The sequence below is a fragment of the Coffea eugenioides genome, chromosome 11, assembly GCF_003713205.1.
Source record: "Coffea eugenioides isolate CCC68of chromosome 11, Ceug_1.0, whole genome shotgun sequence".
NCBI lineage: Eukaryota > Viridiplantae > Streptophyta > Magnoliopsida > Gentianales > Rubiaceae > Coffea > Coffea eugenioides.
The window spans coordinates 31,309,650-31,325,985 of record NC_040045.1 but is presented as its reverse complement, the minus strand read 5'-3'; the positions used below and the strand labels follow the sequence as shown (position 1 = coordinate 31,325,985).

The 16,336-nt window shown below is 34.1% G+C and overlaps 1 protein-coding gene across 1 annotated transcript; it reads right to left on the bottom strand.

Moving 5' to 3' along the window:
- Nucleotides 1–1,534: 1,534 nt before the first annotated feature.
- LOC113752263 (tricalbin-3-like) lies at nucleotides 1,535–14,492 on the bottom strand. Its single transcript, XM_027296383.1, has 10 exons — nucleotides 14,443–14,492; nucleotides 11,192–11,851; nucleotides 9,429–9,670; nucleotides 6,635–6,653; nucleotides 6,322–6,527; nucleotides 6,011–6,120; nucleotides 5,784–5,882; nucleotides 2,820–3,267; nucleotides 2,477–2,705; nucleotides 1,535–1,871 (listed from the first exon to the last, which is right to left on the bottom strand). Exons 1-9 carry the CDS (start codon nucleotides 14,490–14,492, stop codon nucleotides 2,617–2,619), a joined length of 1,923 nt encoding a protein of 640 aa, XP_027152184.1. The 3' UTR covers nucleotides 1,535–1,871; nucleotides 2,477–2,616.
- Nucleotides 14,493–16,336: the final 1,844 nt, after the last annotated feature.

The window sequence follows — 16,336 nt, the reverse complement described above, 5'->3', positions numbered from 1 at the left end:
GCTAATTAGCCGTTTGCCTAGCACGGGATTGCCTAACCAGAATTGGAATCGGAATTGTAAGCCCGGATTTGGAATGGTTCCTTGGCTCTGTTTGGTTGGACTTTGGATATGACTTGAAAGGCATTTTTGCAATATCATCTATACAAGCTTTTCAACCACTTTTTAATTTTTTTAGAATGACCATTTTATCTCATGTATATCAAATTTGAAAAAAAAAAGGACAGAATAATATATTGCTATATCAATTTGTTAAATTAATAACTTTTTTATTTTAAAAAAGAAGTCACAATTACGTGTGTTCCATTTTTTGACAATTATTAAATAGGTAATAAGAATGTTGTTGATAATAATAGACTTTTTTTTTTATGCATTTTCAGTACACTTCACTAATATCTTCTAACATTACTATCACTCTATTTTCCCTTTGTTATAGGTGTTTGTATTTGTTAAGATTAACTTGAGTAGATTTCACAGAGTACTTTTGAATAAAACAATAAGTCTATCCTATATGCTTTCTCTCCACTCAGTGTCCAACAAATATATATTTTACATATTTAAATTTTTGTTTTAGCCATACAAATTGCCATAACCCATACTCATGTGAAAAATCAAACTAGAAACTCCAATGTTATTGGTAGGGTTGATTTTTCGTGCTTGATGAGTGATTATTATTTGGTTTTAGATGTTGTACACTTGTACTTACTAATTGTATCAACTCGATAATAGCTTGTAGCAACAAAGGTTAGAGGATGTAAAATTATAGTCTCCAAGTATATGTAGATGAGGATTCGAAAATCATTTCAAGTAGTAGAAAAAAGAACTAATTCTATAATGATTAAATATTTAGTCTTCATTTGCTCTGAAAAAAAAATATAAAACTGCACCAAAAATTTTTACGTTTTCTGTGAACTCATTTTTCAATCACTTTTTTACCTCACATACACAAATTGATACAGTATATTTTTCTATAAAAATTCCAAAAGATAGCAATCCAGACTGAAGCAAACACATTTATTTTTGGTATTTAATTTGCTTGATTAAACATTCGTCTTCATTTGCTCAAAAAAAATAAAATTTAGTAACAAATGCACTTATTTTTGGTATTTATTTCCTTGAATTTTTAACAAAAGCAACTACGTTTTGCAATCTACATTTCACAAAAATCAGAACAAGTGTTTCACTTCATTTTTAGTACTATAAGACCAAAAATTCAGAAACATAAACATTATCAAACAGCCCCTTACTTGGTTCAAGTCATAAAGCAGGTAAATGAGGAATCATTATTGATTCTGTAGAATAAAAAATAAAAAGAAAATACAAAAAAAAAAAAAAAAAAAACAGCCCTTCATTCCCCTCTATTATGCTTTTTTTTCCCCCCTTTAGTAAATATTTTCTCTCAAGTCCTAGGTTGTCTTTATTTATACATATAAAGTATAATTCAAGAGGCATGATCTACCACTAATAACTTGCATGGATAACATTGCTAGAGAGATTAAGTAATTTTTGTGGATGAAACATTCACTGTCAAGTATGATCTTGGTAAAATTGCAATTCTTGCATTTGAGATAAATCAATGATGTACATATTTTTTCATTCAAATGGCAAGGTAAGAAGGGCAGCAGCTAGATGTTCTTCTATAAGCAGTCATATCATATGTACAACAGAAATTTTCAAAAAGATGAAAGAAATATAAGCTATAATAGGGGAAAAAAAAAACATAGAAGTTTATTTCCATAATTGCCGCCAAAAGAACATCTCTCTTCCTCAAGTCAATGATCTTAGAAATGAATCAGAAGACACAAAGGTTAAAGTAAAAATCAGCCTACAAGCTGCACCAATCCTCTCTTTATTCAAAAAGAAACTTTGCCAGCCTGCATACAAGAAGCAATAATAGGTAAAACCATCATCATCAATCCAAAAAAATCCTTTGACCATATGTGAAAGGTCTCAAGAACAACTTCAAAAGCAAAACAGCACACACCTATGCTATATTATTAATGGGAAATACAGCATGCATTACTTTGGGTTGAGAACTAGTTGTAGATGGATATGAGTTCAATCCCACGTATTTTATCAACGGATAATTTGTATATTTGAAGCAAGCAAGAGACATGGAACCAAGCAGTTGATTGAAGATTTATTGGAGTTGAACGACGAGGAGGATAAATTTTAAGGACATATCATTGAATAGCAGGGCCTTAAAAGTCACAAATGAAAAGATATTGCTACACCAGCTGAGCCTTGACAAACAATGAGCGGAGAATCATCACATGACAAGTGTGTCATCCTTCAAACTGTGTCATTATCTACTTGTCTCATATCATGCTATTCTTAAACTTGTATATCTGACCATTAGATACGTAGACAAGAAACTGACTGCTTTACAGAACACATTGTATCACTTCTACAGGAGATGCATGGAAGAAAAGTAAAAGCCAGAATAACATAATGGATGTTGTTGGCAAAAGAGACTCACCCCGCAATTTAGATTGGCACAGTAACCACTTGAACATTGACGCAACTGCAGGCTTTGTCAACAAGAATACAAGGGGAGATTTACATGGTAGCTGGACCTAAAGAAGCTGAAAATATTTTTCCTGGGTTGACCCAATGATATCAAGGATTGAAAAAGCCCGAACCACCCACATTGATAGCAATTAGGACAGCAACACTCGTAACAGCAGCTAACCAAAGTAAAGCTGATCCTGCAAAGAATAAATATTCTAAGATGCTTCAACAAAGAAGAGAAAGTACTAAAATTTTGAAGTTAGAAATTCAATTTCTGAGCATGAAAAAAGATGACTATCAATGTAAGATACCTCCAGAGCTTCTAGAACCACTATCAGAATTTGGGCGAACAGAACCAATTGTAGTCCCTGCCAATCTAGAGCTGGATCCATTTTTTGAATTATCAAAAGATTTATTAAATCCATTTTCAGATGCAACTATCCCTTGAAATTCTTCGCTGACAATTAACGCTGCTAAAACATCCATAAATGATTCTTTATCAGTTGCGCTTGATGAATCCAGTCCATTCTGCTCATACATAGCATCTAGTTCATCAATGTCAGATATATCATCATCCAAAGCATCTCCATCCTTTAACTTAGCCTCAGTTCTTTCATCTTCTTCATCCTCAACATATGCTTTATAGGTTAACCTCACAAGGAGTTCGCCAGCAGATCCCCTTCCAAACTGTCTCCATCCACCTCGGAGGACCAAAATTCTATCTTTAGGTATAGTATCTTCTAGAGATCCAAGATCAACCTGCAACCAACATTAAACCATACTATTAGTTTCATGTATACTCTGGATATACAGAAGGAAGAGAAAAATGTTGGAGTGGATAAACACAAATAGACTTCGCTAGAAATAACTTAAAAAGATAGTTCCAAGTTTGTATCTCTAAGAGCTGACAGGGAAAGAAGCTGATAAAATGAGGGATAATGAAATTCCCACACCCTGCTTAGCTTCTTGCACACCCTTTGAATGTTTTCTAAACTAAAACGAAAGTATGCATGGTAAGTTACACATTAAAGTAATGCAAGAAGCTTTTTTTGAGTGAATAGAAAACTGCCTAAGAAGTTAAAAAGTTTCGGCTATCTTTCAGTATTACTTCACAAACAATGTTGTAACTGAGAAAACAAAAGAATATAAAGGTAAACATAGAAATAAGAAATGAGAGACCTGAAAGAAAGTACTCTTTATTGTGAATGAACCTAGCTCAAGCAAAATGGCAACAAACTCACAGACAGCATGTGAGTGTCCATATAAAAGGGTCAGCCAAGAGTGATCTCATCGCAAAAATGTGAAGTGGACTTGCATATTTGTATGACAGCAACTGCTGCTTTTTTGGCAAATCACCTACTCAAAGGCATAGAGGTGTTTCTATGCCATCTTTCCAATAACAGTTTTAAGTGTAAAATCTACTTCTTACATTAAACTGAGGGGAAAGCTCAATATAATCTAAACATTTTGCTTTAACATCAACACAACTATAAGGAGCTTTAACCATGTTTTCTCTTCATTTCAGAGCCTCATTGCCAGCTGGATTCAGGGAAAAACTAATGAGAAGTTGAGTACAATTGAGAGTGAATGAATATGTAATAAGTGGTCAGAAACACTCTTCCCGCATTAGCGGATAACACAGTTTTAAGTGGTGTTTACGTATAAGGTGCTGGCTTTAATGGGAAAGGAAAGTCTAAATTTTGACTAACTAAGTTTGTAAAAGGTGGTTACTTCCTATAAAAAATTAGGCTTGAAATTTTTCTAATAGAGGGCTGCCCTAAGGCCATCTGAAAATGAGATGACAGCTAAATTTGTCTGTATACCTCGAGAGGCATTGATGCATAAACACAATTCAAGATGCCTCTTGAATGATAAGATATATCTAGAGGTGGCAATTTGTCCCAAGTCCCAATGGGTTACCCATGCCCATGGGGACTTTGGGCGGGATGGGTATTGGATTTTGATATTGGGTTTAAAATGGGACAAATCCCAATTGTACCCATTAATTGATGGGAATACTTGGGAAATACTTGGGTACCCATTGGGCTCAAATAACAAGGGCTCTGTTTGGTTTAACTATTTTTGGGGGGTATTTTTGAAATATTTTATTATAGCAGTGTATATGAAAAATTTTTACTATAAAATTTTTTTGAAATATTTGATATACTAATATGGATGGGATGTTTTTTGAGTTATTGTATATTACTGTAACATTGTATTTGAAAAACTTATTTTTTGAAAAAATAGCCAATCCAAACGGAGTCTTAGATTCAAAAATTATCTTTAACAATTTTTATAGTCATACTAGAGAATATAATCTAGTAGTTTTCCTAGTCATTATCCACAAGAATTTTCAACATTTCAGTCAATTTAGACCTGTCATCTTTGGACAATGATGAGAATAAATATTCAATACCTTAAGTACCTTGGCCATCTTGATATATGTTGGAATATGACTGTATATCTATTTTTTCCTTTATTTGTTAATCCAATTTTTGATGGGAATCCTGAGTATAAAGCACTTGCATGTTTATTTAATAAAATTAAAAAAAATTAATAAATCAAAAATATTAAAATTATATAAAAAATAAAAATGAATTAAAGGAAAAAAATATGTAGAAAATAGATTTGGGTATTGGGCGGGATCAATCTAAACCCATCCCAAAGTGATCCCGCCCAACTTAGTCCCAAAATACATATGGGTAAGATTGGGCCCAAACCCATATGACCCGGTTCCATCACAAACCCAAGCAAATCCCGCCCATCCCGCCCATTTTGCCACCTCTAGATATATCCCAATGGTATGATGGACACAGCTTCTATGGAAACCAATTCACCATTTTAGATAATGCATGGGTGCTTCCTATAACATAACCTCTTGAATCTGAGGGAAATGACTTGATTCCATCTCATTGGCATTATTCTTTACTTGTTCCCAAAAAGTCCAGAACCACCCATCAGTTCACACTAATACTTGAGAAAATATTACTGACACCAGCATCAACAATTAACCTAAGCATCTCCTACAGATTTGAAAAAGGAAAAGGAAGAAAAGGAGTAAAGTTTGGTCAATTTGGAAGATTTTTATCTAACGGATAATAGCCTGACATTAAATATTCACAAGCTTTGTATGTTGAGCTGAAAGTGTAATTTTTCTTTTTGTCTTTTTCCTTCCTGGTTTTTGTAATATGTGCACTATCTTGAAACAGCAGATATTGGAATTCCTTGTTCACATAAAAGCTTAATTCAACTATTAGCAAGTTTTAGCCCTTTACCTCTGCTGTACCGATTGTGAGATCAGCAAAACCAAGGGAATCCTTTACTTCAATGTATAACTTCTGTTTCCTAGGGTTCTCAACTAGCAAGTGAAAATCCTGCAAAGGGCAAAGAGGCATTATAATCACTAGCAAGTGCTAAACTGCATACAAGATGCTTACAAGTGTTGATAAATAAGTAGCTTCAAGTGTTTGAAATCCATTTTGCCAAAGACTATGTAACTGACCTGATTCCATATAGGTTCACCAGGAGGTCCAATGACTGTAGTTTGACTGTTCTTTTTACTGCGTATCACTTGATCACCTAGGTATATTATAACATATGGATCTGTTTTGCCTGAATGGTAAAGGGAAAGGGAAGGCAAAAATGATTATGCCAAGCTCTCCTAAGAAAGTCAGTGGTAACCATTTAAACATATAACCACTCAGAGATCCACTTGATGATGGATTCTCACACAGAAGATATTAAGAATTAGAGAGAAGAAACAACTCAAATAGACTTCCTAGGTGTGGCTCATGAACGGAAGATTTTTCTTACCATAGAAAAAATATGAAAGTTTTCTTGCATCTACAAGAGTCACTGATAATTCTCCTGCAAAGTCCTTATTTCCTTCTTGAACTTCTCCAGACTTGATATCATTTGGAACAGGGCCAACTGCTTTCCCTGTCTCAAAATCCAAAACGATCTTCCTTGGACGAACAAATAGCTTGGGTAGATCCTCAGTAAGAAGTTTTCTCAGAAACCTGGCATGTTAAAACAGTGACTTCAGAGAGAGAGAGAGCACAAAAGTTATTGTGCTTAATAATCTTATGCAAAAAGATAATGATACCACAGAGAAATGTCTACTTACATGGAGAGGACAGGAATGGCTGGAGTTGTTCCACGCACATATAAAAGACGGCGAAGGAGAAAGGAATAGGCATTAGAATAGTGGCAACTCGAATTCAGAATAACAAGATTTTGAATTGCATCAATCAAAAATTACTACTACGAACTTTTTAACTGATAAAGGAAAGGAAAAAACCAATGACTGTCATCAAAACCGAATTTTACAAATACCGTAAGATAAAACTCAAACAAAACTCGTACCAATGAGGTGATCAGGGAAAAGTTTTGATGACATTTTTATAGATTAGCCAAATACATGCTAATATTCATGTATCAATAGAAAAGGTACTATGCATCCAACTGTCACGCTCATGATTATCCAATGAATTTGAATAAACATTGAATGAAATAGACCCCGTTATATTTAGTTCTTGGAACTACAAGGTTTCAAGCAAGAAGAAGAAGCTCACAAGGACATGATAATCATATATCTGCTATAGAGGTGTCAAAATGGGTGACTTGGGCGGATTTGGATTGGGTAAAATGGGTAATGGGTATAAGTGAGTCAACCCATTTATACCTATTTAATTAGATGGGTATAAATGGGTAAGTCAAAAAATGAATTGGGTAACCCAATTACCCATTTATAACCCATTTATTTTAATTTGTTGTAAATTCATTTAAATTCATTTTTGCAAACTAAGTTATCAATTTATACTGCTCTTTGTATCCATCTTTAGTTTTAAATATTTACTTATAATGTTCAATAAGCCTAATTACCAATTTTTTTTCATTTATACTCTATTTCACAAAATTACATATTATTTAATAATTGAATAATAAGAATATAAAAATTTAAACTAAGTACTATAAAAGTTAATATAAAAATTTAATCCAAAAATTTTGAACCCCTAACATTTTTTTCATATATAAATTTAAAATTTCATTTTAGAAAGATAAGAAAAGAGGTTCAAATTTATCATAAATTGGTAATGCCGAAAAATGAGCAAGTTAACAAACAAAGAGAAAGTAAAATAATAAAATAAAACCAACAAATAATAATAATAATGAAACAAAAGTAGTTAACATCATGACAAAATGAAAAATTTGAAAAAAAAATGGGTGGGGAAAAAGAAGAGATTTAGGGGAAGAGAATTCTAAATGGGTTAATTGGGTTTGATGGGTTACCCAATAATACCCATTTATTAAATGGGTATTATTGGGTAACCCATTTATACCCATATACAAAAATTTAAGATACCCATACCCATCTATTCATGGGCGGGTATAGGTAAATTTAATTAAGTGGGTTGATTTGCCACCTCTAATCTGCTACAAGAACAATCAAAGTCCAAAGAGATATCCCCAGTTCAAAACTAACACATGCAATGTGATTTAAATAAAAACAATATATAAGTACAGCTACCTATCAGAACACAAAGGCCAAACTAACTCCACTGAACTTTTCATTTTGCAAACTTTTGGTCGTAAACTACTATTGTTTTAAAATAATGCACTCAAACTTTAAAGTTGTATACTTTGCCCATTGCATTAGAGTCAGATTTTGGGTTAACTCTGACCAACAAGTCAGACAACCCATGCATGCGATTAGACTAGTCCTTTTGAGTCTACCCCAAAATTAGATGGAATGATTAATAGTGTAATATTCTAGAAGTTAAGTGGGTGATTTGACCCAAAACAGTAAAAAAAAAAAAAAAATTCAGTGGCCAAAAGCAGGCGCAAATAATCTGGTGACCATATTTTCCACGACAATTTGGTTTAGGCTCCAAATAACAAGGTTCGTATCCAACCTTCAGGTAGCTAGGATGTTGAATTCATATAATCAACCAAGGTTTTCTCCATTTAACCATGATTCTACAATATTTCAACTATTAGATATCCAAAGATTTAAATGATTGCATTATGATAAGTCATTTTTTGTTTCTTCCGATCGATACTCATATCATACTGACTTCCATGAAATACACTTCTACACAATTATCATAGTCATTTAGCAAAATTGGGGACAAAACATGCAGGTTTAAGCTTACTCCATATCTTTTTCCTTCCTACAGTCTTTATTCTCTTGTATTTCCTCCTCATTTCTAATTAAACGGTTTCCAACTGGAGTGGAATTCTTAATCAAAATTTCCGAATGCACTACTCTAGGACATTAAAGCTCAACTTTTCAACTCTTAGCTGGAGAGAATGCTGTAAGTTAATTTAATAAATTAAGCACGTCATATAGTGGGAGATAGGATAAGGTGATGAAAAGACAAGCAACTGAAAGAGAAACCTAAGAGTGAACCCATGTTCTATTTAATGTAGAGATGCACAAATATGAGCTGGGATGACTAGTTAACAAGGATATAAATGCAAGTGTGAAAGAAAGAACAACAAATTCCCAAAACTACTAGTCAAAGCAGGAAAAGCACAGGACATTAACCAACATCAGCTGCTGGATTTAAGTTCTTTCAGGCTATTCCAATTTTAAGGCTTAGTCTCACACTCAAATCCCCCTACTAGTTAACCGTTTCAATCAAATTTGGTAAAACAACATTCCCAAGCTTTCAAAAGTGTCCACAAGGCTTTCTATTTGAATGAGCAAGTTTGGCTGTTTCTTCATTATAAATGCTACCTCTACCAATGAAATTTGATGTATGAAGATAAAAACTAGACATAATCAAGTCACAAGCATTAATGAGATTCTGGACTTTTTCACTATAACCTTCCATTTGTTGACAACAAATGTTTTCTCTTGAAATGGAATGAAAACATAAAAGCATGAAACCTCAAAGCATAAAGGTAGTGCATACCCATCAGATTGAACAAGCGAAATGGTGATAGTTCAAATTTTATCTTTGGAAGAGAAACAAATGCCCAAGAAACTGCTCCCACCCAGGGCACTGTTGGTATTAATCTCAGTTTCACCCACAGTTCCCCATCAATGTCAAAATCCCGAATACCAACAGGCACAGAAATGGGAACAAGGCTGAAATTCAGTGATAGTAATAACAGCATACGAGCACCACCAGTGTAACGAAGTCCAACCTGGTACCTTGAAAGTACAAAGAAACCAAAGTCAGATGCAAAGCCAAATATTCCCAACCATAAAGATCTAGTCTAGGTAGACAATGGTAGATTTTGTAAAAAAACTTTATGCTGTATAATGCAATACTAAGGAGACGGACACTGAATCAGCAGAGAATACTGTCATGTCCCACACAAGCTAAGTTTTCCTTTGTTTCCTCATCCTCTTCTGAGTTATTATGACTGAAATATGTGATCAATAGACATTCATTTGAAAAATGACAAACTACTGCCAACTCCTTGTACATGATATATCCACGTTTAGATTGGAACAGATTTTCTTGAGTCGTGAATAGACCTAAATTAGCTTTACCAGTACAGGTTGTCGAGCAATTGACAGTGCCAAGATTCATTAGGTTCAATTCTGCAGTCAATACCCCACTTGATGGATCAAGATAAACTTTATTAGGATTTTAGGGAACCTTTCTGGTCATCAAGATTGTCCATGAAGCAATGGAAACAGGAACTGACAAGTCAGGCAGTTTTCAAAAGCCCCTAAGTCCAGTCCAGAATACAAAAAATTTCTCCTCATCACAATCTAATGTCCACCAATATTTGAAGAATAGTTTGGTGGGAGAAGGGTCACTTACACAGAATTTAATACCGTTCCAGTGCTGTGTTACATTTCCACCATAGCATCTTTACCAGAATGGTACGAAAAGGAATCACCATGATTGAGAGGGTTCTAGGGAGGAAGTCAATCTGGAACACCAAGCCTAATAAAGTTCTTGAATCTATGATATTCCAGATAAAACTCCCTTGCCAAGAGGTTTACTTGATTCTTATCTGTTTTCAACAAATTCTATTCAGACAATGGTTCCTGCCATTCTCTGAAAGATGCTATCAGATGGTAGACCGAGTTGAAAGCGATACTATAAGTTCTGTAGCTTCCAGCTTCTTAATGGCATATAAGATGCCAAGATCTCAGAACAGCATTTGTTAACAAGGCACTCTATAGTAATTCCTCAATCTATTTTAAAAGGTATTAGCAACTTCAAACTAAGATATGACATGTAAGTATAAAAGGTGCATTACATTGAGGTAAATGGATCTCTTTCAGACAGAAAAAATTCTTTGCCATACAACAGATCTACAACTGCCGGTGCTTAGAATGACCACTCCATTTTCTGTCATTTCTACTATTGCCAGGTTATCTGTTCCTCCTTATTTTTCTTTGCAACTACTATGCCATATTTAAGCACTAATATTTCTATTGTCTGCTGTAATAAGAGCTACGTGAATATAATACCAATAAGCAACATTTTTCCTTGTTCTTTCCTCTAGATTATTATAGTGTCATGTGAAAGACAATTTACCCAAATATCAATCTCAAATCCATGAAACCATATTGGAAGAGTGATAATATGATAAAAAGTGACCTTGCAGCTAAATCATCAATGCAAAGAAAATAACAAAAGACTCAAAAGCAGCCACCTTATAGAAAAAGGAATAAACAATTAATGTTTCTATTGAATCAAAATCCACTCACTGCAAATCATTGACACGGCGCGAAGTCCTCCTTTCAACACTCCTAACAGACAATGGCTCATCCCCGAGGGAGAACTGCTTTATCTCAACCCTCTGAACGTAGTCAGGCTTTTTCAGATTATCAATAACAGGTTGCAACAAACCAATGATCCAATTCTCAAACCCACCTCTATAAACCTTCCACAACTTCCCTAACACCATATTTACCCACTCAACTGATTCTTTCCTCTGCAAATCCTTTTCCAAAAACGTCGAAAGGCTTGTTGGCACCTGCACTGATGACCTCCACATATCCCCACCCAACTTACCACCATTTCTACTACTATTATTCCTCTTTCTTGAAGTCCACAATTTATCAAACGCTACTCCTACAAAGAAAAAGAACACAAATAACCCCACAATATGCCGATTTATCGGCGGTGATGGAAGTGGATGAATTACTCCCAATTGAGTCCTCAACTTATCTACAAGAGGGTCTTCCTCAAACCCGACAAAATTGTTACTACTACTACTACTAGTACTTATGCTACTAATAACATTTCTAGATGAAGACGCTGAAGAATCCTTCAATTCATTCTCATCAGACAATCTTTTCAGTACAATGGTTCTAGTCCCTTTTGCTGCTGGACTCACGACATCTTTAGCCCTCAAATTATGATGACTTCCACCACCACCACCTCCTCCTCCTCCTCCTCCTCCTCCTCCTCCACTGATACAACCCCGTAGCATTATCCATTTCCTCCTAGAGGAAATTGAATTCCTCCTCCTTGATAAAGGGAAATTACTGGAAAACAAACTGACACTGAAACTTTCCTTACATGGGCATAAAAGGGGTGAAGAAATGAAAAAAGCCTGACAAGTTGGAGAAGAAGTTAAGTGCCCAATCATCTCATTGCAGGGAAATCAATGAAAATGGAAAAAACCCAATAAAGATTGCTGATTATGGAACTAAACTTGCTGATATTTGAGGAGGTAAACATCAAGAATATTGTTCTGGAACAACCATGAAGAGTCTTGTATGTTTTGGGGCTTGTTTTTTTGTGTGTGATTGTGAGAGAAACAAAAAGAGGAGAAACAAGGTTGAAATCGGCCTAGGAATAACCAATTTTTGATTTGCTTTTCTCCAAAAACTGGTTTTCTGAGGAGGAAAATCACAGAGGCGGCTTTAAGGCCTCAAAATTGGCAAACGTGTCAGTAGCCCACTATTGGTGATAACACGCTAGGAAGAGAGACTGAAAATGTTCCAATTGTATCGGACTGATTGAAAAAGTTGACAAACATTAGACTCACAAACCAGGCACTTTCGTCTTTTTCAATTTAAGCTTGGTTTTCTTGCCTCTTTATTATTATTTTTTTTGATGTCAAAACTTGTTTTAGAATGTTTTAAAATGAAAATATATATTATGTTTTAGTTAATTTTTTCAAGTAAAAATACAATTGCCAAGTGTGACAAATAATATGAATCAATATGGATATAGATATACTTAGTAATTTCACGTATAAGTGTTAAAGACACACTCTACTTACCTGCAAATTTTATAAAGAATTAACAAAACAACAGATGCTATATAACAAAAGAGAGAAGTCATGGAGTTGATAAGGCGAATCCACTTTTTCTAAGACATTTTTCTAAACATTAAAATCTAAATATTACATCAACTCTTAGCTTTTTGCTTTATCATCAGATATTAAAATCATATGTATGTGTCATTAGGATGATGATTTATTGCATTAATTAAGAAAATATAGACTTTGTGATCTAGAATATTTAAAGCTTAAATTATTCTAAGATTTGTTTTAATTTGATAATAATTTTCATTTATCAATCGATAACATCTGCACTATTTCGAAAGAGAATTTCACCCTATGTGAAACTGTTTAATCCAAAACGTGTAACCAATTAGTTAGAGTTCTACGTCTTGCATTGCGATGCCCAACTCATCTATATTTTTGTCAATATTCAACATAGATAAAGGGCTAATATCAATTTCTCTTAATCCTATTTGTTTACAACTTACAAGTGAAGAAGACACAATTAGTTGGATATATTTTATATTGGTAAAGTGCATGTACCATTACTATTTTAAATGAAAAGTGTTTCTCACATTAAGTTTGACTACCACCACAAATTACACTATTAAAAAATTAGAAAACAAGTGCCGTCAAAAGAGGAAAAATCCAAGTAAAAAGCTTTCATCATGTGATATTGGCTAATTTCTCCATGTGGCCATAACTTAAACAAGCAATAAAGTCAATGGACATCATCGGAGCAGTAGGAAAAGTGGGCGGGTCATATGGTATCCTATTACGAAACGAAATGAAATGACATTCACGTGGGTCGGAGCCGCCGCGGTTTGTTTTCATTAATTCTTAAATCTTAAAAATCTACAGTATATATAGTGTTAATGTCTAAGAAATTATTCTTAATTCTTAATTCTCATGATAAAAATTAACCTTTCTACTTGGAATTTTTTGAAGTATAAGAGTAATTTCCTTTTTAGTTGTTTGTAATTTTATATATGATTAATGATCCAATATCATATTATCATTCAGTCCGAATTGACTCAATTGTCCAATCCACGTTCGTATAATAAAATGGGTAAAAAACAAAAAAAATCCCCTGTGGTAAGCCTAATACACAAAAAAATCCCCTATGGTTTCAAAATATACAACACGACACCTCATGTTTTGAACTAAATTGTAAAGGTGACGGAATCCGTTAAATTTAACGGAAATGACTTATTGAAACCTCAAAAAAAAATTTATTCCTAATTTTTATCAAATATACCTATTCTACCCCTTAACCTCAATTCTCTCTATTTAGAGAATAAAACAAATGATTTTTTTGAACTGTCTTTTGCTTAATTATATCAGGGCATTTTGGTCATTTTGTCCATTTCCATTAAGTTTAACGGATTCCGTCACCTTTACAATTTAGTTCAAAACATGAGTGGTCATGTTGTATGTTTTAAAACCATGGGGGGCTTTTCTGTGTATTAGGTTTACCACAAGGGGTTTTTTTGTTTTTTACCCTAATAAAATTGCCTTTCTATGTTTGTGTTCTTCTAAAATCAGGGTCTCTTTGGAACCTAGGCTTTTTTTTACCTAGTTTTTCTTTTACAAGTTTTTTAACAACTTTATCTAGAGTGATCTCAAGAAACTTCCCAAAATTTTTTAAATATACACCTCAAATACCCAATCACACACAAAAAAAAGTTTTTTTCCCTTCTTTAATCTTTTTCCTCCCAATACCTCAGTCTACCATCAACTCCACCGCCGACCGCCACATCCACCAGTGCCATCGCCGGCACCAACGAGAGTTTTTCTTTTTTCCCTTTTCTTTCCTTCCTCTCTTTCTCTCTCTCTCTCCCTCCTCCTCCTCCTCTCCTCTCCCCCCTTTTCCTCCTCTCCTCGCCCCCTTCTTTCCCCGTAACCTCTTATCCCCCTTCCCGGATCTCTCCGCCTCCTCGCCTCTCTCCCAGAACCCTCCACCTCTCCATCCCATAACCTCCCCCTCCCCCATTGGTCGCGCAACTAGAGCCATGGCCAGCTTTGGTTGCGTGACTAGAAAGGGAGAGGGAGGGGAAGGGAAGGTTACGAGGAAAATGAGGGGACAAGGAGAGGAGGAACGAGGGAGGAGTAGAGAGAAAGAGAGGGAGGGAGGAAAGAAAAAAAGGTAAAAGAAAAAAAAAAGAGTTGCTGGTGCCAGTGAGGAAAGTGGGGTTGTGGCAGTATGGAGGGAGGAAGAAAAGCGGAAAAAAGAAAAGGAAAAAGAAAAAGAAAAATTGTTTTTTCAATTCTCAAATACACAAAAAAATTTCTACTAATATTTTAGTAAGGTATAGTATAGTTTTATACAAACATCCGAAAAAACACCTTCCAAACTAACCTTTATTTGTATTACAACTTTGCACATTTTCACTCATAGTATTTTGGATTGTTTAACAAGTGAAAACTAATATTTATTAAAAGTATTTTTATAATGTGATTTATATATGATAAAAAGGCTATTGTAAAAATAGAAAAATAATAAGAAAATATTTTCAATAAAAACTCTTAAAATGTTTCCAAATTATGCTACTCCATATCAAATGGATGGATTCACTATTTTTTTTTTAAAAAATATATACAAAAAAGTAGAACTTTCTTATACATGTCCTTTTAACAGTTATAAAAGAGCTTCTTCTATTTTGAATTTAGAATAAATTACATTTCTCAAAATAGGTTTGAATATACGAGTGCACAGCCGGTAGACACCAAATTTTTAATTTTATTGTTGCTCCTTAATTTTTTTCTAAGATATTTATTTGCTTATTGATTATTCATTTTCATATATGCTAATGAGAGTTTTCTTGTTTTTCTTATTTTTTGAGGAATTTATAAAAAAAAAAGAGAGAGAAAAGAAAGAAAAAAAATAAATCATAACAAATTTTATACTCTCTTATCAAAAAACACTCCACCTTCCATCCCTTTTTTTCATTATCTTGCACAAATTCCATCATCACTTCAACAACTCCACCAATTCTTTTTTTCCCTCAACTCTATCTCAATTTTACAAGACACAACCAAATACATCCACTCCATAACAACTCCAATTCCTCTCTCGGTCATCTCTCTCCCCCTCTTTCTCAAAAATTTCCTCCAAAATTCACACAACACACTTACACTTAACACTTGCACACACAAACAACTCTTGGCTCCCTCTCTTCTTCTCCCCTCAACTCCAACACAACTCCACACTAACACAAAATCTCTCCTCTCTCTCAGCTCTCTCTCAATCCCCCCTTTCAATTTATTAAAAACACATTAATCACTCCCTCTCCTTCTCCCTCTCGGACACACCCATGCACACAAACACTCATACACACAACAAAAAATAAAAACAACTCCAACTCCTCTCTCTCGACTCCCTCAAGTCAAGTACAAAAAGAAAGCAAGCAATAAACAGTTAAGGCTACCACATTCATTGAGGGCAACCTTACCTGATTTAGTCACCACTTCGAAATGAAGGTACCCCTACTATCCTTTGAATTTTAATTACGTGATTTTAGGTGCTCTTATGTGTTTACATGTATTTATATGTTTTCTTTTATTTATTTATTTTAAATTTCTATTCAATTTTATGTGTGTTTAATCTAAATTCTGT

Coding starts and splice junctions, on each gene's coding strand:
- LOC113752263 (XM_027296383.1), bottom strand. CDS start 14,492: ATGGCACTGGTGGATGTGGCGGTCGGCGGTGGAGTTGATGGTAGACTG. Junction 9,671..11,191: donor CGCCGTGTCAATGATTTGCA/GTGAGTGGATTT, acceptor TGTACTTTCAAG/GTACCAGGTTGGACTTCGTT. Junction 5,883..6,010: donor GTGAACCTATATGGAATCAG/GTCAGTTACATA, acceptor TGCCCTTTGCAG/GATTTTCACTTGCTAGTTGA.